This window comes from Saccostrea cucullata, unplaced genomic scaffold, assembly GCF_032062105.1.
Source record: "Saccostrea cucullata isolate Sc308-1 unplaced genomic scaffold, CSIRO_AGI_Scuc_v1 ctg3769, whole genome shotgun sequence".
In the NCBI taxonomy this organism is placed as follows: Eukaryota; Metazoa; Mollusca; class Bivalvia; order Ostreida; family Ostreidae; genus Saccostrea; species Saccostrea cuccullata.
Genome location: NW_026929914.1, coordinates 29,678 through 52,962, shown reverse-complemented (window position 1 = coordinate 52,962; position 23,285 = coordinate 29,678). Strand labels below are relative to the sequence as shown.

General features: G+C 33.2%; 1 protein-coding gene across 3 annotated transcripts; it reads left to right on the top strand.

The window, feature by feature from the left end:
- Positions 1 to 1,831: 1,831 nt before the first annotated feature.
- Positions 1,832 to 23,094, top strand: LOC134282459 (protein PHTF2-like). Of its 3 annotated transcripts, none has more exons than XM_062764867.1 (16): positions 1,832 to 1,923; positions 8,698 to 9,011; positions 9,161 to 9,217; positions 9,360 to 9,429; positions 10,690 to 10,786; positions 10,983 to 11,097; positions 11,342 to 11,463; positions 11,881 to 12,826; positions 13,070 to 13,261; positions 15,711 to 15,756; positions 15,945 to 16,200; positions 16,611 to 16,707; positions 18,349 to 18,480; positions 18,914 to 19,000; positions 19,377 to 19,628; positions 19,932 to 23,094. In XM_062764867.1, exons 2-16 carry the CDS (start codon positions 8,970 to 8,972, stop codon positions 20,082 to 20,084), a joined length of 2,664 nt encoding a protein of 887 aa, XP_062620851.1. In that variant the 5' UTR covers positions 1,832 to 1,923; positions 8,698 to 8,969; the 3' UTR covers positions 20,085 to 23,094. The 3 variants fall into 3 exon arrangements, with proteins under 3 accessions (XP_062620851.1, XP_062620849.1, XP_062620850.1); XM_062764865.1 differs by having other exon boundaries at positions 13,070 to 13,282; XM_062764866.1 differs by lacking the exon at positions 1,832 to 1,923 and adding an exon at positions 4,880 to 4,899 and having other exon boundaries at positions 13,070 to 13,282.
- Positions 23,095 to 23,285: the final 191 nt, after the last annotated feature.

Here is a 23,285-nt window from a genome sequence, read left to right as displayed (position 1 = left end):
ATTGTGAGAAGGTCTTACTTTGGGTATCAAGATGTTAGATTTACATTTGAGAAAATTTAACCTTCGCAATGTTGCTATAAGGAGGCATCAGTGTTTCAAAAACACATCTTGTTTACGCTTGTTATGCCCCCTTAATCGAAGATCAGGGTGTACATAGTTTTTGTCCTATCCGTTCGACAATCTGTTTGTCTGTTTACATGTCTACAAAAACTTTACTGAATCTTGCCCTTAACTTTAGAGTGGGTGGGGCTACGACATTTATATTTCACAAGTGTATTTCTTATGAAAAGACCTTTCTTTGGATACCACAAAATTTGACATCTTGACCTAAGCGTTTGACCCACTTTTTAAATTTTTTTTACCGATGCCAACACTTTTGAGCAGTTAGTACTGGGCTTTCTTATTTTATAAATTTAACCCTTATTACAATTCCTTCTTTAAGATACCAACAATTTTGACCTTTTGACCTTGACCTGGGATTTTGACTTGCATTTGAAAAATTTCGACCCTCGCGAATAGCTGCTATCCCGAGGCATCGGTGTTATCACAAAGACATCTTGATTTTTAAATATTACTTTTGATTTTGATTTTTTTTTTTTTTTTTACTGAATGTTCCATTTTTGAGAGAGAGAGAGAGAGAGAGAGCTTCAGTGTTGGGTAATTTGTAGTAAATTTCAGTATAAAATCTAGGTACTGGGGGCACTGAGCTCACAAAAGGATGCTCTACTTCCATTTGAATATTATCACAAAATGCATTTATTGTGAGTACTTATGTAAATGAACCTGACATTATGTAAAAGTCCCACTGATTTTCAGTATGGACTATATAGTAGGAGTTCACAATATGGATATACCCATTCATTGAGAATAATGGCAAAATTCATGAAACCCTACATACAATTAATATGCCCATTAAAAACGTGAAAAGGAGGTATGACACTTGAAAATAAATATTTAATTTAACATGTTTAATATAGATTTAAATGTGAACACATCAATATTTTATTCCCTGGTAGTATAAGACGTAAAGAGGTATGGATTACAGATGAGACATTATATAGATAGAAAGTGGAAGTCATCATCTCTGTTATGTTATGGAAAATTCAAAATATTGTCAATAAATAGTTAATAAATTAGATTTATTAAAAGTTTCAGTAAATTGCATTCAGTGGGCAAAGAGGGGTTATGAAAGGAGATGGCATCTAGCTTCTCCATGCAGGTAATGAACATACACGGACCGGTATGCCGAAACATATCATACAAAGTACGACGCAACGATTAAAAGGTTGTATGTGCAAATTATAATAACTGCATGTATAATCTGCAAACTGATGGCGTTTAACAAGGACTACATTCCCTGAAATGTCAACCTATTTGTCAGTAGTGTTCCTGCGTATCAAACCAGTCGGATATAAAAAAAATTCCAACTGAGTTTCGTTTTCTTTTTTTTTTTTTTGTTGAAGGGGCCTATAACTAAAGCATTATATTCCTATCGATTTTAATGATTTTCATCCTTTGAAAAGTTCTTCTAAAATACATCTGCACGTAATATTTATACAGCCGTAAGCATGGTAAGTTACACAAAGACCATATTGGTATATGTAAAATTGAAATGTTTCAATACGATATGCATTCTAAAATAAATGTTTTTGTCTGGTGGTTCGATCTCAACCAGTTCAGAAATTATTTAGAAATATGAACTTTTGTTTAAATCGTTTTGTCAATTTGTGCAATATTCAACTTTACAGCTATTTTCATGAAATGTACGTATTCAGCCCGTTAATGTTTTGCATCGGGATCGCGATGCGAGAACAATTTTCGAAAATCTTCAGTGGAGGGAGGTGATAAGTGGAGTACAACCAAAGGGTTATCGAATAAAATCAATATCACGGAGTTTAGGAAGTGAAAAAATGGCAGGATAAGGTAAGGAGTAACCATAAGCCATTCATTTGTGATAGAAATTTTGTACATAGGTCTGCTTTGTAATGGAGACAAAGGCTTAGTCCACAAGGTAATGTTGCTGAAGATATTTTTGATTACGCAAGTTCCGCACCATATGTGCCACTTGGTTAATTGAAGACGTAATCGACATTGGGAATCTGTCAGATGTAATCTTCTTTTCTTTAGTGTAACAAAGGCCATATTGTTCTCTGATACTAAGTCGGATAACTCACTAGTGTAACTAATCCGCGATTCCTCTGACTCGAACCCCTACTTTTATATTGTGACTTGTGCAGGGGAACTTTTAAATTGTGACTTGTGCCCTGCACAAGTCACAAAATAAAAGCAGGGGTTAGAGTCAGAGGAATCTTGGATTAAAGTGTAACTGGATAAGAGTATCTTTAGAAAGACGCTGGATATTTCCCTAACTCATGCTTGATCATGTAAAACATGTGTAAAATGGTACTGACATTACAATATTCCTTCTTGGTACCTTAACCTTAATATGTTTATTCATATGCTGTTGAAAAATGACAACAACAACAAAACTGTTTACAGTTAACAGGTTATGATGGTTAAACAGTCAGAACTGACAGAAGAATAACATTTGTGTATTTATAAATTTAATCTTATTTTTTAGAAATAACCAAAAACACTAGCTGTTTATAGTTGAAAGAAATAAGGTATACAGACCAGTTATCTAACTGTGTCACAGAACAATCCCTCGGGTCAATAAGACAATATTAATTTTAATGATATAAAACATTTTCTCCAGTTGGGGAAAAGCCTTAAAGTTGCTGAAATCTTTTGAATTTAAAAGAATTGAACGAGCATGACTCTGGGAGTTTATTGGAGATCTAATTATTTAGATTCAATCCGTTCACTTTTTTTCTCAACCATGAGGTCCTTTATATCCCTTGTTGGTTTATCCTAATAAGATATGCAGACAAGAATGGATCTTCAAGGTTAGGTCATAGATCTTTGAAATAAGGAAGGCATATTTTACGTGACTCTCTCGGCTTAGTCCTTGTCACATACTAAAACAGTCGATCAGTCTCAATTAAATCTTGTCTTTCAACATGTTTAAGTATGATAATAAATAGGAAGATATTGTTCTTAAGGAGGAATGACCCCTATGACAAAGGGGGATAACACAGACAGATAAGTTGATTTGTTTCCTTCATTATATTATCTCTACAGCAATGATTTGTACATTACTAGATTTTACCCTGTATTTTTTTAGAATTTCATCATGCCTATTTTTAATAATTTCCAATCTTTTGCAAGAAAATTGTTATAACCTAAGTTAACTAACTAGAAATATATCAACAATTTACTAATTTCACAGGCATTCCTCACTTGAGTAGGAAAATTGCTGGGTAATTCGTATAAAGTTCACCATGATACATGTAGATCTACTGTTTAAAAGTTACATGTACCTCAGCTACTAGTATGTAATATTGATTCAAAAAGTATGATTCTTGACAAAAAATAGTATATGGTTACCTATGCCCCAGCGTGCAAAAATATGGCAAGTATAAATTCTAATTCTTCAACTTTTAGTTCCAAGTGTGACCTTGAGTATGGTTGACAAGTGACAGCAGCACAGGCCTGAGAAATTTCCCAACTGTGTTAATTTTTTACATTGCTAATCTTAATTTATACATTGTTTAAAACACTCGATGTGAAGTTCTTAATATGCAGTGGAGCTAGAGAATATCAACATTTATTTAATTATATTGGCCTTTAAAAAAAAAAAAAGAACACTTGAAACCGGCACGTCGATTTACCCAAATGGACCCAAATGGACCCAAATGGAACCCAAATGGAAACAAATGGACCCAAATGGAAACACAAATGGACCCAAATGGAAATCAAATTGACCCAAATGGAAATCAAATGGAATATTAAATATGTATTATCGTATTTTATTACTTATTTAAAATGATTAAAATAAATGATCTTACAGTTAAAATTGAGTTTTAAATTAATAAATCATTTCTAACATTGTATTTTGAGACATGAAATTGAATTATTTTTATATCATTTTATATGTACCGGCAAAATCAGGGGGGTGGGGGTTGGCCTCTCATTCCCCCCCCCCCCCCTCCACTTTGTTCTGACTGACATGGACACTCTTTACTCCAGTTTTGTATCCAATTATGTGCAAAAGTAATTACAAATGGGAAAAAATCGAATTTTGTTTTTTTAAATACAATATAAGAAAATAATTATTAAAATGTTTTTCTTTTATTAAGTTCATTATTTGCAATATTTTAAATAAGTAAACATTTGAGAATACGATAATACACTGTATAGATATATTTTATACTCCATTTGGATCCATTCGATTTCCATTTGGGTCCATTTGAGTTTCCATTTGGGTCCATTTGGGTTCCATTTGGGTCCATTTGTTTCCATTTGGGTCCATTTGGGTTCCATTTGGGTCCATTTGGGTAAATCGACGCACCCCTTGAAACAAACCTTTGTCATGTTTGTTGAATGAAATTTCCAATTTTTGTTTTTTAACAGTATTAAAAGAAAAACTGTGACCGATATGCCTTGGAAGCTAATTAATGCATCAACATGATGCACACTTGAATATCGATACTTTGTTTTCATATACATGTATTGGTTCAGCTCTAGCCCAAAGTAAAATTGCTTGACACATATACTATGACTGTTGGCATCACATTCTAATTTTCTAAACAAGGAAAAAAATATCCCTGTCAATTAAACATGTTAAATATAGAGCTATCCCATTGATTCACATGTTACTGGAACAACAGAGAACTGTAATAGGTTATATACTTGTATACAGGATGTACAAAAAAATGTGGGGAGCATTGATGTCAGCTAGGAAGTTAATTTTTTTTTTCAAAATTTCTTATCACCTTGAACATGATTGACTGATTCAATCAGTTGGATTCTACCAATAAGTGCATTTTCTTATAAAGAGTAAGTAAAGTGATTCAATAATTAAAGTAAATTTTCCATGAATATAATAAAACTAAATCATACATTTCCATTATATCATGAGGTTGCATTTTCCGTTTGGGTATTTATAGCATAAAAATAGTATGAGGTAATACATTACTAAACATTACGCGGCGCCAAGTCGAAAGTAACATTTTTTTTATATACTGTAAAAAAAAAACTTAGTCAAAATCGTTCATTTACTTCCAGTTGTCCCTTTTCTAGAAAATTTTTATATTAATATTGTTTCCATCTAAATAAAACCTCGGTTTTTTTTTTTTTTGTTTTCCTAAATGAAATCAGAATGTATACTTTAAATAGGAAAAGATTATAAAAGCAAAGCTTCATCAGAGCTTAATTTTCAGATGTGTATATATGACAAAGCACAAAAACTGTATTACGTTTAATCAGTGTGTATCAGCTGATTTCTGATCAGATACAAAGATGTGCCCGCAGTTCAAAACATTCTGTTAAGCATGTTAATCGGACATTTAAAATGTTGACCTTTATCAGAACTTGGCATTAAAAAGAGTTCAACTGAATCAGCTGTTTTATGATATATATCAGTTTAAGGAGATCAATTAACTTTTAAAAAATGTTGTATTGAATTTGCATGTACATAAAAACACATCTAAGAATTTTGTCACATGCTGAAATATGAAAATATTCTTAGGTGTTATATGAAGCATTTATTTTAATATCTAGAAAAAAAATGGCTATTGAAAAAGAAAAGGTACTTGAACTCAGCTGTCTGGTTTAAATGGCTGTGTTATTATATTTCGTTGATATGAAAGCAACATTTAGGCAGCTTGTTTTTCACACTGAAACATCAAGACTGGTATAGAAATAATATGCAGTCACCTGAAAATTTAGCACTGACACCTCATAGATTACATGTTGTAGGTAAAATTGAACCATGCAATGTGTGGAATACTGGTTTATTATGTAGACATGACATGTAATGGTTTGGGCTGTGGATATTGACCCGGGTAGCTCAGTTGGCAGAGCACCTGAGTGACCTGACTAGTGATGCAGGGGTCACGGGTTCAATTCCCCATCCAGCCATACATTTACTCCTTTCTTGTTACATTCATAACAATTTCTATTTTTTAAATCTGCTTTTTAAAGACACTTTATTTTTCTCTTTATATGGAGATCTGTTACAAGGCGACAGACAATTCTAGTCATGTGGCCGCTGTGTCATAACCTTGGATACTCCATATAAACTAAACATTGACTCGGTGGATTGGTGAATAGATATTTTAGGACTTCCTAAATCAGGCAAATATCAAATTTGTATTTATTAAGATTATAAAACTTGTGTATAAACAAAACATTGACTGGATGGATAGGTGTATAGTTATTAAATAGGACTTCATAAATCAAGCAAATTTTATATCAAATTAATTTGTATTTAATATTAAGATTAATAATTATATCATAATTCTTGATTTTCATTGATCATGTTGATGTTCAAAATGTGGCCTGAAGTTAGAGAGGTTGATGCTTTTTTTCTATCAGTTGCATGCATTTTGATTAAATGTTTATATGAGGGGTTTAAATGTACATGACTTACACATGTTTAGAGGATAGTGTTACATTTTACTGATATTTGAGACCACATATTTTCATAACTATACTCATATTCTTCATAAAAAATCATTGAAATTACTTAGAATTATTTTAATTGTATGCTGCCGAAATTCATGGTCATGGGGTTATCTCAGAAAAGCAGGATGGGTAAAAAATTCACAGACACTGATGAAATGTCTGTTTTTAGCTCTGAAAGTCACGGGTGAATGGTCTTATTAGTGTAATACGCAAAAACAATTTCTGTGAAAACTTGTTTACTTAATTTTCCTGGAAATAATGAAAAAAGGGACAACTTTCATGTAAATTGTTATAATTTTTACACCCTGAGTCGGCATAATCTATGCATTCCTGACATTTGGTCCAAGTTGTGCGATTAAGGTTACAAGAAGGAGGCATAGTTTAATTTATGTCATATATGGGAATATAATTACATACATGACATCATTCAAAGCTAACAAATCTTTAAAAATACCACAAAACGAAATGATTTTATTTATTATGCCTCATGTAAATGAAGTTTTTGGGGTATGTCTGTCAATGAAAGCCATGATTTTTGCTGGATATTTTCTTGGAGAATTACAGTTTTGTAAATATATATAACTAAATGGCTTTGTCTAGATAAATCTTCACTATCTTGCTGCTTTTTGTTGTCCATTTAAAAAATAATTATAGAGGCCATAGCCAGAATACTTCTACTTAATTTCTCACGTATCAATCTTAGTACATACAAGAATGACAATGGAAATGGTAAACTGGTGTAAAATTACAGTCACATGATTTTCTTAGAAAGTAGACTTTGTGAATTTCCAGACAAATCATAAATATATAATTCTTGGTGGGATATGAACAGAAAGGCTTTTAACAACATACAATACACACACTGAATATATGGGGTGATTTATACATTAATTGTGTGAAAACGGAAAGCAGAATAAAATTCTGTGGAATATCGTTCATCATTTATTTTGGATTTTCACATGTAAGTTATGATTGTTGTGTTACAATTTATTTGTTAGGTTAAAAAACCCATGCTCAGGTATAATTAAAAGACTTTGAAGTCATTATGCAAGGAATAAAATTTTAATCCTAATCAAACCAAGTGAAGTTCAAAGATAATTAAAAGTCTTTTGTGTTTGATAACTAATGGTTTATCCTCAAAATCTTTTTATCAGCTTTTTTGCAAGTTTTGACTTAAATTCCTGGTCCAGTGAGATTGCTAAGATTTATTGAACAGATATCCTTATACATATCAGACATCCAGTACTTACATCATGTACATATGGGAAAAAAATAATGAAAAAATAGTTTGAAACAGGGTCATGTTGTTACATTAATTTTCAAATCAAGGACACACTGATTGTATCATGGTACCGTGTGTCACAATCTTAAAATGATTTCCTAGTTCCTGCAGCCCTATAGGAAATGAATTCTGTAACAACAATTTAATTACTTCACTGATTAATTTAATTCTTTGGTTTCACTTAACATGCTTAATGATTAAATTTCAGCAAACGTACTGTTAACTGTTAAAAATCACTCATATCGTTTGTAAATTAGGCAATGTGTTTTCAGAGTACATTCTGATTAAGTACTTTAAATTGTTTGTGTTAAAATTTGTCTGGAATCTAAGAGGTGAGGTTTGTCAAAACATTAAATAAATTTTATGAGAAAGTGATTCTTTAATAGTACATATTTCATTTGTACTCTCTGCATGCATTAATGACAAGACAGAAAATTGCTGCACTCAGCAAATACTTTGATTACAAGATGTTTAATTAAGAATGATAAATGTTGCTCATTAAAAGATCAAGGAATGTTTTAGTGCTTGACCTGCCTAGTAAAGGTAGCAACTTAAAATAGGTCGCCAGAAATAGTGACAACTTTACACGATTTATGTCATACCACTGTCTGTTTTTTGAAAGTCTTTCTTTAAATTGCAAAGAATGGTTTTATACATATCATGTATAAAGAATCAATGCATAATTTACTGTTGTTTCCCTCTCCAATGGAAACTTCACATTAAAACATCTCTAACTTGGGAGCTTTTTTAATCATTTAAAAAAGGGAAATTTAATGTGAGTTGTGCACTTTATGTGTCTGAGTGTACACTGAGTGACTCCTCATGGGGATTTTAAATTCAGTGTTTATTATGACAGTTTGTTGTCAGTCATTGTTTCTCTGTTTTAGATAAATCCCAAAGTTTTCCGCTGCCAGTGTGATTTTAATTTCTCTGGAGAGCGCCATTGTGTTCCAGGTTCAGCAGCTGACATCAGAGTATCGCTAGCTGAGTGGAAGATACAGTGAGGCAAAGTCTAGGAGTGTCAAACGGAATACTGCCAATTTAAAAGAAGAAGACCCTGGTCTGTAAAGGAGAGCTTCCTTATAACTGGATAAATTAATTCATCTTCAAGGAGTGTGTCCTGACTAAAACATCAACATCAGCTGGAGGTCAACAAGGAATGGATAAAGTCCATGATACTGTAGCCTGGTATCAGAAACAGGTCAGAGGGCATTACGAATATTGTAAAGGTCAATACAGGTCGGAGGGCATTAGGAATATTGGGGGCATATAAAACAAATTGTTTAAATAAAAATGATAAGATAGATATTTATCATAATTTTTGTTTTTTATTGAGTTATTTTTTTTTAGATCGGATCATACGACAAACAACTTTGGGAGCAGTCGGTGGAGTCACGGGTCTTACAGGTAATCTATTCATGATCTGTTTGAACGTACTACTTTTCAGTTTGCAAATTTTTTTGAATGGCATATTGTTGTATGTTATCATGGTTATGATGGTAAAACCAAATATTGTAATGATGGTAACATGCAGTGTATTTCGTTATAGGGGATACAGTCGGCCCCTAGAAGGAATGTGAAGATAAAAACAGAGCTGATTGATGTAGATTTAGTCAGAGGTAATTCTAACTCAGTAACAATTTGTCTTTAAGTTTGAGATAATTAAATTTTCATTTCAGTTATTTACTTATCATGTTCTCCTGTGCACATGTACAGAAGCATGCTTTTTATGCTGCATTTGATATATATTTTATGCTTCTGTTTAGATCTAAAACACAATTTGCACACTCCTTGTATATGATGTTTGTCACTTGATTTACAAACAAAACCATAAAGACCTAATCTTTTCAAATTTTTTTTTTGATACTGCATCCAACCTACTTTCTACGATCAGCCGTACATGAGAAAAAATAAGTTGTATCAATTTGCATCTAATTGACTAAAACATAGTATTCGGTCAATTTATGTACTTTGAAATCACTAATTTTCGTGGGGGTTTAATTTTCGTTGTTTTCGAGGTATTGAGAGACCCAAAATTTATGACCACTACGAAATGTAAAATTTCATATGCATTTCCTACTAATCATTCTCCAACCACGAAATCAATCCCCACAAACAAACATTTTTTCCTCAAACCTCGAAAGTTTGACCCCACAAAAATATATGATTTTAAAGTACTGTAAACGTGGAAATTTTGACGATGTGCTAATTTTGACTATATTGACGATTTATCTTTTCTCAAATTTACACTAAACTTCTTACCATATACATAGCGTCACAAGAGACATTGACCATTGTACAACTTTACCGCTAGATTTTCACGACTTTTTCCTTTTATAACTTAGATCAAAGTCACTGTTAATTTCTTTTGTAATTAGTTATGAAAACATAGTGAGATATAATCACATTTTTAAAAATCATTCAATCTAAATTAGTGTATCAAATACTGCATGCGCAAATTAGCGTAATTATCACGCCGTGCTTGACCTTGACCACTTATAATGAAAACAAATTACAAGAGGGCAATATATTTAATCAAATCTTACACACGTAGATATAGTTTGTACAAAAATTAAAAATTTAGTGATTCCGACGCTGCCTTTTTATCCCCATGAATCCAAAGATTTGAAACTCTTGATTAAATATTTCGTCAAAATTAACACTCGTCAATTTTCATAAATAAAAAATCGTCAATTTTTCAACTCGTCAATATAACCACGTTTACAGTATGTGTTTAAGTTTTATATGGAAGCATCTAGAATATCCTTTGATCAGAGGATGCACTTGTGGGGAAATAAATCCTGTAAAGACTGCTATTATTTATTCTTAATTAAAATTTTTGTTATAATTGATATAGATGTTATCTGTAATATTAACAGGCTCAACTTTTTCCAAAGCCAAGCCACAAGTATCATGGACTTACATAGCTCACAAGGCGGTCTGCAGGGTTGTGTTTTATCCCCTTTGTTATCGATGGTAAGTTGTTTATTTGTGAGTTCATTTAAAGTGATTATAGGATGTAATCTTTATGGATATCATGAAAAAAAATATAAAAATTTTCGTACTGCCAACAATTGTTACTTAATATTTTTTAAAACAGACATTTAACATTTGTGAGGAAAAGCAAAAAGAAGCCAGACATTTCAGTACTGTACTGTTATTTGTTCACTAGGTGGTGCCAGCAGGTGACCTTCAAGTTCTGGCTCTTCCTTCTGATGTTATACATCCTCCAGGTCTTCACCATCGTCATCTTCATCCGTAATGTCGGCGATCGTGTCACTAAAGACGTAAGTACCAGGGTACTCAGATCTTCATCCGTAACACCGGCAACCGCATCACTAAAGATGTGAGTAGTCAGCGCAGATCATTAGAAAAAATATGGAGAAAAGAAACAGGATTTTTAGTGTAAAAAAAAATCATTGGGAGCAGAAGTAAAATTCATGGAGTAAAAATTGGTAGAAAAATAGAATTTCTAGTAGATAAACATTTACCCAAGTTGATCTGTTTTCACCATGTTTTCTTTGTACACAGGAGCTGAGCCTGACCCTGGTTGTGATCCCCACCATCTTGATGCTGCTCCTGGGGGTGGTTCATTCTCATACTGTTGCCTCCCACATGTCACATAGGCCACCGCACAGGGACGGCAAAAACAGGTAAATGTTATACAACCCCCCCCCCCCCACACACACACATAGACCACCGCACAGATAGAGCAAAAACAGGTAAATACCCACCTTTGCCACCCCCCACAAACATGGTTACCACACAGAGACAGGAAAAAAACAGGTAAATATTACACACACACCCCATTCCCCTCCTCCCCACACAAACACGTGTCTCATAGGCCACCTCGCAGAAAGGGCACAAACAGGGAAATATTTTAACACCCTCCTAACCCCACCTTCCATCTTTCATACACACAAACACATCTCACATAGGTCACCTCATAGAGAGGGCAAAAACGAAGATTAAAGAAGGCAAATATTGCCCCCAAATGTCACTTAGGTTTGGTATACATTTGTATATGAATCATGATGACACAATTTGATTCTGACAACTGACTTTTGTAGAGATGGAAAAAGAAGCAGAAGAAACACATTTAGAAGTAACTCCACTCCAGCAAGTGGGGTCAGTGGGTCAGACCAGACAGGTCAAAGGTCAACTGAACCTAGCAAGGAGAGCGTTCTGATTGCTAACGGTCGGGTGAAGGTTGAGGATTCCTCCTCCTCCATGAGTGACAAGAAATCCTCCCTGGAGTCCAAGTCCGTCAGCTGGAGCCATTGTGATAGGAAGTCCCAATCTAGTCAGAAACGAGTGTCCACTAAATCTAGTCAGGAGAGCGACTCGGAGACTGAGAGAACAGGAAGGAGAGTCGAAGAGCTCCAATCCAAGGGAGATAACTCCTCCACGAGTCAGCAATCCCAGGAACAAGAAGACAGTGCCATGCAAGGAATCCATGCTAGTTCTAGTGCACTAGACATAATCTCTGCAGATAGAGTAGCAATGGAGAGTCTGGAAAACGACATTAACTTTCATCTGGAAGCACCTGCAGTCACAGATGGACAAATATTTGTTCTGAACCAGGATGGAGTCATAGACTACAGAGTGACAGAACATAATCCAGACATCAACAAAGATATGGAAGCCCCAATAGAAAAAAGTCAGATAGAGGAGAAGAAAGATGTTCCGTTAATGGAGATCTCCAGTCCCGGCGACATCAGGCCAGACTTGACGGAATCAGACGAGACTCAAACAAAGATGTCCAGTCTAGAGCTACCATCACCTAACTATCCCAAGGATCTGAAGAAAGAATCTGAGTCTGACTCTGAGAGAGCTGAGTCTGACTCCGAGATCCGGACCTTCCAGGGACTGAGGCGACGGAAGACCCGTGTGGAGGATAATAGCTCAGAATCGGGGGCGTCCTACTGCAGGCCTCGACGACTGACAAAAGACAACAAAGCAGGGCGCAAGGAAAGGGAGCTCACTCCAAGTCTGGAACGAGACGATGGAAACAAGGTAGGGAGATCTGTATGGCAGGCAAAGAAAACATTCAGGTGTTTGAAACACTGTTAAACAAATCACATTGGACAATCCTCTCATCAAAATTATTTAGTCCGCAGTTTTGATTCATATGTAAAGCAGATTTTTTTTTTTGGCAAGATCAAGACGTTCCTCTTGTTAGATGTTCATAAAATGTATTTCATGACTCTGAATCTTTCTAGCTTGCATTATTTAACACAGAATTTTGTTTTTTCTTAGGGCACAGTGAGTTCTGAGGAATGGGAAGATCGCGTCCAATCAGACGTCACAACTTCTACATACTCCACCAGTTCCTCTGACAGTGAGCTCAGTGAGAACGAGATGCAGGCAGAGTTATCCGAGGGTTACATAAACACGAACTCCGGAGCGATTCCTCCTGACAGCCTGGAGAGAAAGAACAGCAGTCAACATGTAATCAATCTACTGCAGCCTGTATGTATCGCTCTCCTGTCACATCTCTGTCTACATAACAATAGCTTCCTGTCTGTCAAGGGGGTGTACGTCCTTAATCTTTTTAAAAGATTAAATTCACGATATATTTTTCTGTTTCATTGATTATATGCCTCTGTTGATTAATTGTAGAAATTTTCAAAAGGGTAGAATTTTTCCTTATGCTGTGAGAAATTCGTACCAAATACTTTTAGCTTGAGAATTTTTATATGAACCCTTATTGAATTTGAAAATGTATGTAAAAATAGGATTATATAAGTCCTGAACTAAACTGATGGCTATACAACTATTTGAGTTAGTTAATAATGTCTTTCCTTAAGAGATAATATTCAGAATAGAGATCTATAATGATTTATTTATAGACGGGGAACAATTGTTATGTGCTGTTGTTTTGCTGTCTGTATAATGAGGAACTGAACACACTAGGCATATAACTCGTGTTATGCTATGCATGTGTCTAGTGACATCTGCTGTTGTTATCTAGCTATTTATGAAGGGGAAATAATTCATGTCACAGACTATTAATTACAGAATTTATCTAAAGATTGGGAAGTATTGTAGAAAGTAGAAAAGATATTAGACAAAGAGCAGTATTTATCTGTTAAAAATATTTCTGTTGACAATAACTCCATAGACATCCATGTATCTGTTACTCCACAAATATCTTTATTCTTTAGTCAGAAAAATGTGCATACATATATGTGTAATACAAAAATACAATGTTAGCATACATGTTAACCTATTGTGATGAAAAAGAGGGAGATTCAGACCTCAAAAGCGGTAGCATTGCGCGCGTGTTGTTTAACGCTTGGATTATCGATATCTTTCATGTAATATACATGTATATTATAAGCCTTAAATGAAATCAGGTACCGAAACTTATTAATCTTAAATATCAACAGCAATAAGAAGACAGAAACACCTTAAGTTTGACATATATAAATTGTACAAATTCAAATATTTTTCATGCTCATCATTTTGCTTGGATTGGCTGCTTTACTTGGCCTTTTGAAGAGTGATCTTTGCTGAAATAGCCTAGAAGCAATAATTCTGTATGTTCATTCAGTTTTTTAAACAAAACAAATGATGGCATGGTTTAATCTAGATCTAAAACAAGTTGGTATCTTTCATTATATAAATCAGATTTCCCACAATGATCGAAAACGAAAGTAGAGATGTGCCACATGGCTTGGTCAATCAAGTGATTTCTATTGACTTTATTGATAAAGTTGTGAGCTTCTGTGCTTTTAAAGACAATGTCAAATGTTTTCATCTAATTCTTAAAAGCTGCATCTCCTTTTTCATGGCAGGGATGACGATTAATTTATCGTTACCAATGTAATCACTCCTGGTAGTCTTATGTTGTTGTCGTTGTCAAATCCGTGCTTGAAATCTATGTGCAAAAAAAGCGTTTGTATGATTCCGAATCAAATCACGCGATATCTAGCGAGATTTTGTGAGAGTGGCTTCAAAAATGGATACCTAAGCGAACCAAAAATACTTTAGACGCAGCTTTTGTAGAAAAGCGGTAGATTTTTGAATTAAATCGGTAGGCGGGAGATGCAGTGAAAAAGCGGTAGACTCCCGCCTAAATCGGGAGAGTTAACATGTATGATGTTAGTTTCAATTGACAATTACCTGAAATTTAAATGCTAGGTTGATAAATTCAAGCATAGAAAGTTATCTCTCTGAATTAAAAGTTCTAGACTAGTTGTTTATAGATAATGTAGGTTTTTCATTTGTGAAAATAATCTGAGTAGATGAACTCTGAATTATTTACCATGTTTACATTGTGTAGTTTTTGATTTATATGTAAGGGTTTCTTTTGATAAATCTTTGAACTGTTTACTAAAATTTCTATCCATTTACCAAGTTTTCTCGTTATCACATTGTGCATAACGCATGGTGTACAGATATTCTTTTTGTACATTCTGTTAGCAGAAATTCTCCGAATGAAAACTTCATTTGGCTCTTATTTCTCCATCTGAATGACTTTAAGTCTGACAGTTATTTCTCCTCTATGAATTTTAGCTTTATTAACACTAAATGAGGTGTTAGTTCTGTATTGCCTCTCTGTATTGAACAGGTTTGGTGATTTATTCCAGCTTAACTTGGCTGTGTTAAGCTATTTACTATTACATTATCATATCAAATTTGCATGAAAACTCTTGCAAATATAAAAAATGACAAAAAATATGTAATTTGAAATTATAAATTACATTAGTTAATTTATTAAAAATAAATGATTTTTAATGTTTTTTTTTTCCAGTTTATATACTGGTAATGTTTACACAGTGTCTATTAAAAATAGATATTGATATATATGTTTTCCGTTAAAATAGTACCATTAATCTTGATGACTTTAATTGTTAACTACATGAATTTGATTGCTATTGTTTTAATTTTTCAGCCCACCAGCTGTTCTGGGTTAGGACACCCCAACCCTCCTGATAAAGGTTGGTACCCATTATATACAAAAAAAGAATATAATGTTAACTTTCAAGATTCTTTCTTTCACAATTTTACCAATCTATTAGTTTAGAATTATCTAAAAACAGAGTTAGCATGGTTAGCGAGCAGAAGAGATGAGCCTCAACAGGAGTACTTATAAGTGTAAAATTCCTGTGATATTTTTTGGTTTTAGTGAGCTGCCTGATCTGGGAGGGAAGCGAGGCTAAGAAGGTGGAACTGACCGGGATAGACATTGGGTGGACGATCATCGAGAAAGTGGACAACATCCCGGAGAGTTCCGACTACATTCTGATTGGTCTGGTCTTCTCCCTCATCATCGGCTGTGTCCCGATCGTGTTCAAGATCTACCACACCAAGGACTTCTACAACCTCCTCAATCTACAGGCCTGTGTCAATCTACTCTGGAGTCTCAATGCCGAATCGTGGAGGTGGGCCATAACAATATTGTAGTTTCTCTATATATTTAATTCTTCCAAGAAAAATGTACTCTGAATAATGAATGTAGCTTAAAAGTTTAATGAAAGTGTATGATTTTACCCTACTTACAGAATACATGTAGATTTTGGTAAGAAAAGTTTAACTACTTTTTTTTCAGTTGCAATTTAGTTATACATGTATTGGATATACATGAACGCAAGCTGCTTTAAAAAAATATTGAGATTAAAAATGCATTTATGTAAAATTTCTTGCATTGAACACATTCGTATTTATAAATGCACTGCTGTTACATATATATGTGTGTTTGTTTAAATGTAATCCATTTGTTTTCAGATTTAACCTTGCTTATATATTGACTCTGTGTATTGTTTGTATATATATTTTATATATATGATTTCAGATTTAACATGGTTATGGTGAATGGAATCCTACAGAGATTCTGTCTGAGTTGTGTTTTCTTCTTTCTTCTGTCTGTAGCCGACCGGACATTCAAACAAGTGAGTTTGTTTAAGCTTAATTGTAAATACATACAGGTCAGATTGTCTGAATACATAGTTCATGTACGAGGGTTGTCCCGTAAAATCGTGGACAAAGCGTTTTTCTCGAAAAGTAATGGGCGCACTAGGCTGAAAATTTCAGTAAATGTTTATTTATCATATTTAAGTGCATGATAATTTTTTTTGATAAAATATAGGCAAAAATAAAGATTTTAATATGCTTGAATGTGCACGGGGTATTGTCCTACGGCGCACGGACAAAAAACAAAGGTTTTATTAAAGAATACACAAGTTTGAATTCAAAATAAAAGTTTTAAATACATAAGTTTTGGATTAAAATTATCCTAATTCAATTCCACAATCAATTTTATAGTCTTTGTAAAAATATTAAGGCATTTGGTTAATTTTTGGCAGTTTTTCGAGCATTCGAAATGGGAAAGTGGTAAACAAAACAAACGAAAAATGGCGACGTTTTATGACGTTACGGCGCACCAGAGAGCAGTTCCGTTTCAATTCGATGTTGTAATGACACCTTTAGAGACTTGAAATGACCATAGAAGAAAAAAGATTATAAAATTAAAATTATCACCATATCTTAAGTATACAAATGAAATAGTTTTCTTAGCGAATTCTTTTTTGATCGAGTCCCTGGGGAGTTCGAAACATACGGACAAACTCCTAATGTAATAGCAAAAGACGCTATCACACTAGACCGCTGAATATGAGATTTTCTATTATTAGTTGAATGATGGTGAGAATATTGTCCGTAACTTACTGATAAATCTTCAGAATATCGCATGACAGTGCAGATTGGTTCTTCGGCTGTTTATGGAGACTAAAGAATGTGTATCAATGAAATTTCTAAATTGAAGTCGGACTCATCCAACTTCATTTTCAGCAAAGATAAAACGTGACGCTGTTTTAGACACTTTGACGTTATAATCCTTGCGCCGTAAGGTGATACAATACATGACATAAAATCACATAATTTGTTTATTTATGCAAATATTTACCTGAAATTTGATGTGTATATTACTAAAATATGTACTAAATAATAGTGAAAATTTCAGAACGCAGTGATGTTTATTTTTTACACTAGACAACTTGTCCACGATTTTACGGGACAACCCTCGTACATATAGTAATAGTCATATTGTTTGTACACAGGTCAAAGATGAAAATAAATAAATAAATACTGTAAAATCACTAATTTTCTTGGGGGGGGTAATTTTTGTGGTTTTCGAGGCATGGATAGACCCACAAATTCATTACCACCACGAAATGAAAAATTATTTTAAATTTTCATTACTTAAAAAACATTCTCCAACCACAAAATCAAATCCCCACAAACCAATAATTTTATCTCAAACCTCTAAAATTCGACCCGATGGAAATATGTGATTTTACAGTAAATAGATAAATAAAAAATTCTTTTTACATGTATATCTTAGGCTTGATAAAAGCTGTTTCTTTCTTGTGTTCAAAACACTAAAAAAAAATTGCTTGTATGGGGGTAGAGTAGAGGGAGAAAAATAATTTAATCAGTCTTAAACAGTATTAGAAATGTGAAGATTTAAACAAAGGAGTTAAGTAATATCAAAAGGAATATATTTACAAATATGAATGTGTTTTTGTTTACAGAGATTGCTGTATGCCAAACATTTCTGTTACTTGACTTCCTCCAGAAGGGCTCGTAAATTTGACATGCCACATTTTCGTCTGAACAAAGTCAGAAACATTAAAACCTGGCTCTCTCTCAGATCCTACTTAAAGGTGAGCACATTTCACTAGGGGGTGTTTGATGCATACATGTTCTGTACAGTGCTAATGTAAAATAACTATTTACATGTAATTTAAGATAAATGCATCAAAGATTCTCTGTATATCACCTGTATATCTGCACTAAAGGCTGAAAAGTAACACCCTCAAACTATATAGCAAACATACAGATGACATTAGTTAGTCGATGCATTCATGAAAAATGTTCTGTTTTTTTATACAGTCGTGTATCTCTATATTTTTGGCAGTATTTGAAGAATTTCACCAAAAGACTCCAAAATGTGAATTCCTCTAAAATTTAAACAAATACAGTAGCAGACCATAATATATTACTAATATTGTGTTTTCTTTCCTTGGGAATAACTTTACTCTTCATCTTAGTGATATAAGTGATATTGTTAATGTCATATCATTTCATATGTTGTAGAAACGTGGACCCCAGAGGTCAGTGGATGTTATCGTATCCTCCTCCTTCACCACTACCATCATCATCCTCACCCTTATGTGTGTCCAGGTAGGTACCACTCGATTTATACCATAAAATCATCCTTACCCTCATGTGTACATATTAGTATCAGTCATTATATACCATATAATCACAAGTGATACTAGCATTAAGTTTTATATAATAAGTAAATCATGCTTGTAAGCAAGTGCCCGTTATGGGTGATTTTGCTTTCTTTATAAACATTATTTGTTATATTGATTGAGTTTACGATATATTTTAAAGACATGGTAAAAAAATATACTTTGCTTAAAGCGTCAATTCATTATAAACGTCTTTTACTGTATACACTTCAGATAAGGTTAAACAGAGTAAGGTTATCTTCCAACCAAAATATCAAGGAGTTTTCTGTCTGTATGACTGAGTATTTATATTCTATTTATAGCTCCTGAAGGACACGGAGACTTTCCTGGATTTCCTGTGTAACTGGGAGCTCCTGATCTGGTGTATGGCTCTCGGGATCTACCTGATGAGATTCATGACCCTCGGACTGAAGATCAACAAAAAGTACCGCAACCTCTCCGTCCTGATCACGGAGCAGATCAACCTGTATCTACAGATGGAGCAGAAACCGCACAAGAAAGAGGAACTCATGGTGGCCAATAACGTCCTGAAACTGGCCGAGGACTTACTGAAGGTCAGTAGCTTTGTGAAGTAAACTGGTGCCTGATTTGTGATAAATTAGCCATTCCAGAGAAAAAATGAGGAAAGAAAAACAAGCAAATTTTTTCTGTTAAGGAAGACTGCTTATTATTTTAATTTATAAAGACTGTAATGCAGATGACATTTTGGATGAGCAAATTATTATGTAACGAAATGATTGAGAAAATGCGGGTGGAAGGGAGAATTTACAAGTTAAAAAGATAATTTTTTTTTATTTTCACATTGTTGCAGTTGACTGACTTATGTGATTGTAATTTTTTTTCTTCGTTTGTGACAGGAACTAGAAAGCCCATTTAAGATCTCGGGAGTCTCAGCCAATCCCGTCCTTTATAACATTGTCAAGGTCGTCGTCCTGTCTGCCTTCTCCGCGGTCCTCACGGAAATCTGTGGATTCAAACTCAAACTTTACAAGATCAAACTGAAGGGGTAAGCATGTGATTCCCTACCCAGGGGACTCTCAGTAAGGACCACAACACTAACAGCTGATTGGTTGATTGTCATTCACACGTCCAAGGTTAAAGGTCGAAATCCAGTACTAGAGATCACAGTTCAAGGACAAAGGTGTATGATTAGTAAAATGTTTTATTTACAGAGGGAATGAACCAGAATGTTTATTTGTGAAGAAATTAACTTGCCCTTAATTGATTGTTGGAATTTTTATGATGAAATTAGAAACCCTTAATTTTTATCTTACCACATTTTTGGATTTTTAAACAGGCTATAAATATACATGTATGTAGTATGGTATTTATTTTGTTGGTAGTAATCATTGTTAAAAACAAAAAGCAGACAAGAAATTGGATGATGAGTCTGTCTATAATCGACATAATTTTATTCAGTTTTTAATATATGTGCATAAGTATGGACTTACATATATATATATATATATTTATCATCTTTTACTACAGATACTTTGAACTTTTAAGTGTATATTTATTATTTGTTGTTAATTTAGTGACACATGATTACTGTTGTATAGATATTTTCCCAAACTGATTAGAATTCATGTGGCCAGTTTTCATTGCAATAATTTTTTCCTTTGCCATATTATTAATATAGTTGAATGTTTGCATTTCTTGCCCCATTAATTTTGGGATAATCCAACTTTTCTTCATCAAGGATCCGTCACTTGTGACAGAGAATTTACGGTTGTTATTCCATTGGTTATCGTGTTTTTATACATAGTGTTAGATATGTTTTTATGTGGGTAAGCTCATGATGTTCATATCCTTTATGCCATATTTAATGTATATTGAAAAGTGGATATACAAAATAATATAAACTTTTATGTCACAATGCCATGGAGAATTTTGTACTTACTATTTCTTTTTTTATGTCTTCATCCATTATTAAATTTGCCAAAGATTTAGACACTACTGTAAGTAAAAATAAAACGCCTTAATAAAATTATAAAAATGTGTACTATGTCATCCAAAAGTTCCCTGTGTATACAATCTTCATTGTAGTCACCGTTAACAGAAAAAAATCACTTAATTTTTTTTTTTTTTTTTAAATGCATTTGTGAATTTAACATCTTAATTTGTATATTTCTTTGAACTTGCATGATTCTAAGTACTCTGAAGATACTAGTATACACTTACTATTATAAAGTCTTTGTGCATGCTTTATATGATTTTCACTTTTGCTTTATTCTTTTTATCTATGATTTAACTGATTCCTAATATCAAGTTTATGTTATACAGTGTAATTTCACTGTACAAGGGGTGACAATCACACTGTAGGTTATATAACTATATTTCTGTTGATAATAATTTTAATACTGTATACAAGGAAATTTTTGCCTCGTTTTATTTTCACCCTTTTGGCCCTACCCTCATTTGGGCGAATTTAAAATGGGGCAAATTCAAAGAATACAGTATAATTTCTTACACAAAACTATGACTGGGAGAATTTTAGAAAAGGGTGAAAGGGTGAAAATAAGGCGGGGCGAAAATAACCATGTATACAGTACTTCTTACCTTATCACCAAGTGGTATGAATCTCTGTTTCATTGCAAGGATTATCTTTATAACAGCCCCCTGTCCATGCTGAGTACAAGTCTGTTTTTACAAGATTATAATCTATTTTATCATTCATTCACGGTATGATTTTCATAATTAATCTTACTGCATAATTGGATTTTTTTTATTTATTAAGCTTTATGTAAAAGAAATTGTGAGTTACCTCAGATTTGTTGGCTTGTTGAAACTATATTTAACTTATAAATGTTCAGGAAACAGATTGAATTCTTCAAGTATGTTAAAAAAATTAAATGTAAATATTTACATGTTTTCATCTATTTTTTCCTTCTCTCGCTCTCTTCATTGTACATGTATTCAATCCATTCATCTAAATGACATTTAAAATGGTCACACTCACAGATATGTTTATTATGCTTTTGTTTCAGATTATAAATGTTTCATGTATCACTTGACTATATGTTTTGTAACAATAAATACTTAATATATCACACATTATCTGTATGTAATGTTTATTTTTTGTAGAATCTAGTTTTATAGATACAGACTTAATACACATTATCTGTATTTAATGTTTATTTTTGTAGAATCTAGTTTTATAGATACAGACTTCAAGGTTTTGTGTTGCATTTAATAGTATTTGTATTGTCTTTTTTCTAAACATACTGAGTTATCTCCACATAACTTACACCTTTCTCGTTTGATTATAGATGTCAGTCACTCATAATATTTGTCGGTCATGTGATGCCTGTGAATTTTGTAGTTTCTGTTTATTTATAGTGCCATAAGTAACTGTGTATTCAAAGTAAACAGCATGCTATTAAACATGTTATAAAAGATTGCACGGTATATAATAAATGACTTACGGCACACCAAGTACCAAAAATGTTCACTGAGTGCATTTAATATATGACTTACGGCACACCAAGTACCAAAAATGTTCATTGAGTGCATTTAGTTACATTTTTACCGTTTGCTTGCTTAAGAAGGATTTTTCTAATAATTATAGTTGTATTTTCTTAAATCCTTTTAAAATTGTCACATTTAATATTTTTCTGACACAAAATGTATGTAGTTGGTAAAGAGTTGACAGGCAAAAGGCTTTAGAATGCAATAGTATAAAGTGTACAGTTCAATAGGAAATATATGACCTTAAACTTAAATTTTTTTGAATTACAAATCTTCTCTAGCCTGCATTGTTTTTGTAAAATGCTTTTTGATGTGGAATACCTTTTAAATGGTCCTGACATTTCAAGCCAAATAATATAAACATACAAATGTGAATGCTTTAAAGAATTCACTCTGTAACTATGTGTAGTTAGCAGCCATTTATCACAGACTCGAAACTATATAGAGATTTTATAGAAATCATAGTCCATGTCAGTATTTGTTTTATTCCTTTTTGTCACAAGGACTGTATTGTACTTGTTTTGTGTGTTGAAAATAAATGTTATATTTTGACATCTTCCTCTTTTAATTTTTTTTTACTCTCATTGATTGAATTGATGAGGGGGGGGGGGGGGGTTGCTTGTGTCTCACCATTTTACTGAAAAGTTAGAACCTGACTAATGGGATGTTTACATTAGCATCAAGGGTTCTTGAAGGATCACAAGGATCAAAAGGAATTCCGTTTTGTATATTTAGTGATTACT

What these genes read in the sequence shown, in the direction of transcription:
- LOC134282459 (XM_062764865.1), top strand. Translation starts at nt 8,970, where the DNA reads ATGGATAAAGTCCATGATACTGTAGCCTGGTATCAGAAACAG. An exon ending in CTCAATGCCGAATCGTGGAG is followed by an intron (nt 16,201 to 16,610) that starts GTGGGCCATAAC and finishes ATATGATTTCAG; the next exon opens with ATTTAACATGGTTATGGTGA. An exon ending in CTCTCAGATCCTACTTAAAG is followed by an intron (nt 18,481 to 18,913) that starts GTGAGCACATTT and finishes CATATGTTGTAG; the next exon opens with AAACGTGGACCCCAGAGGTC.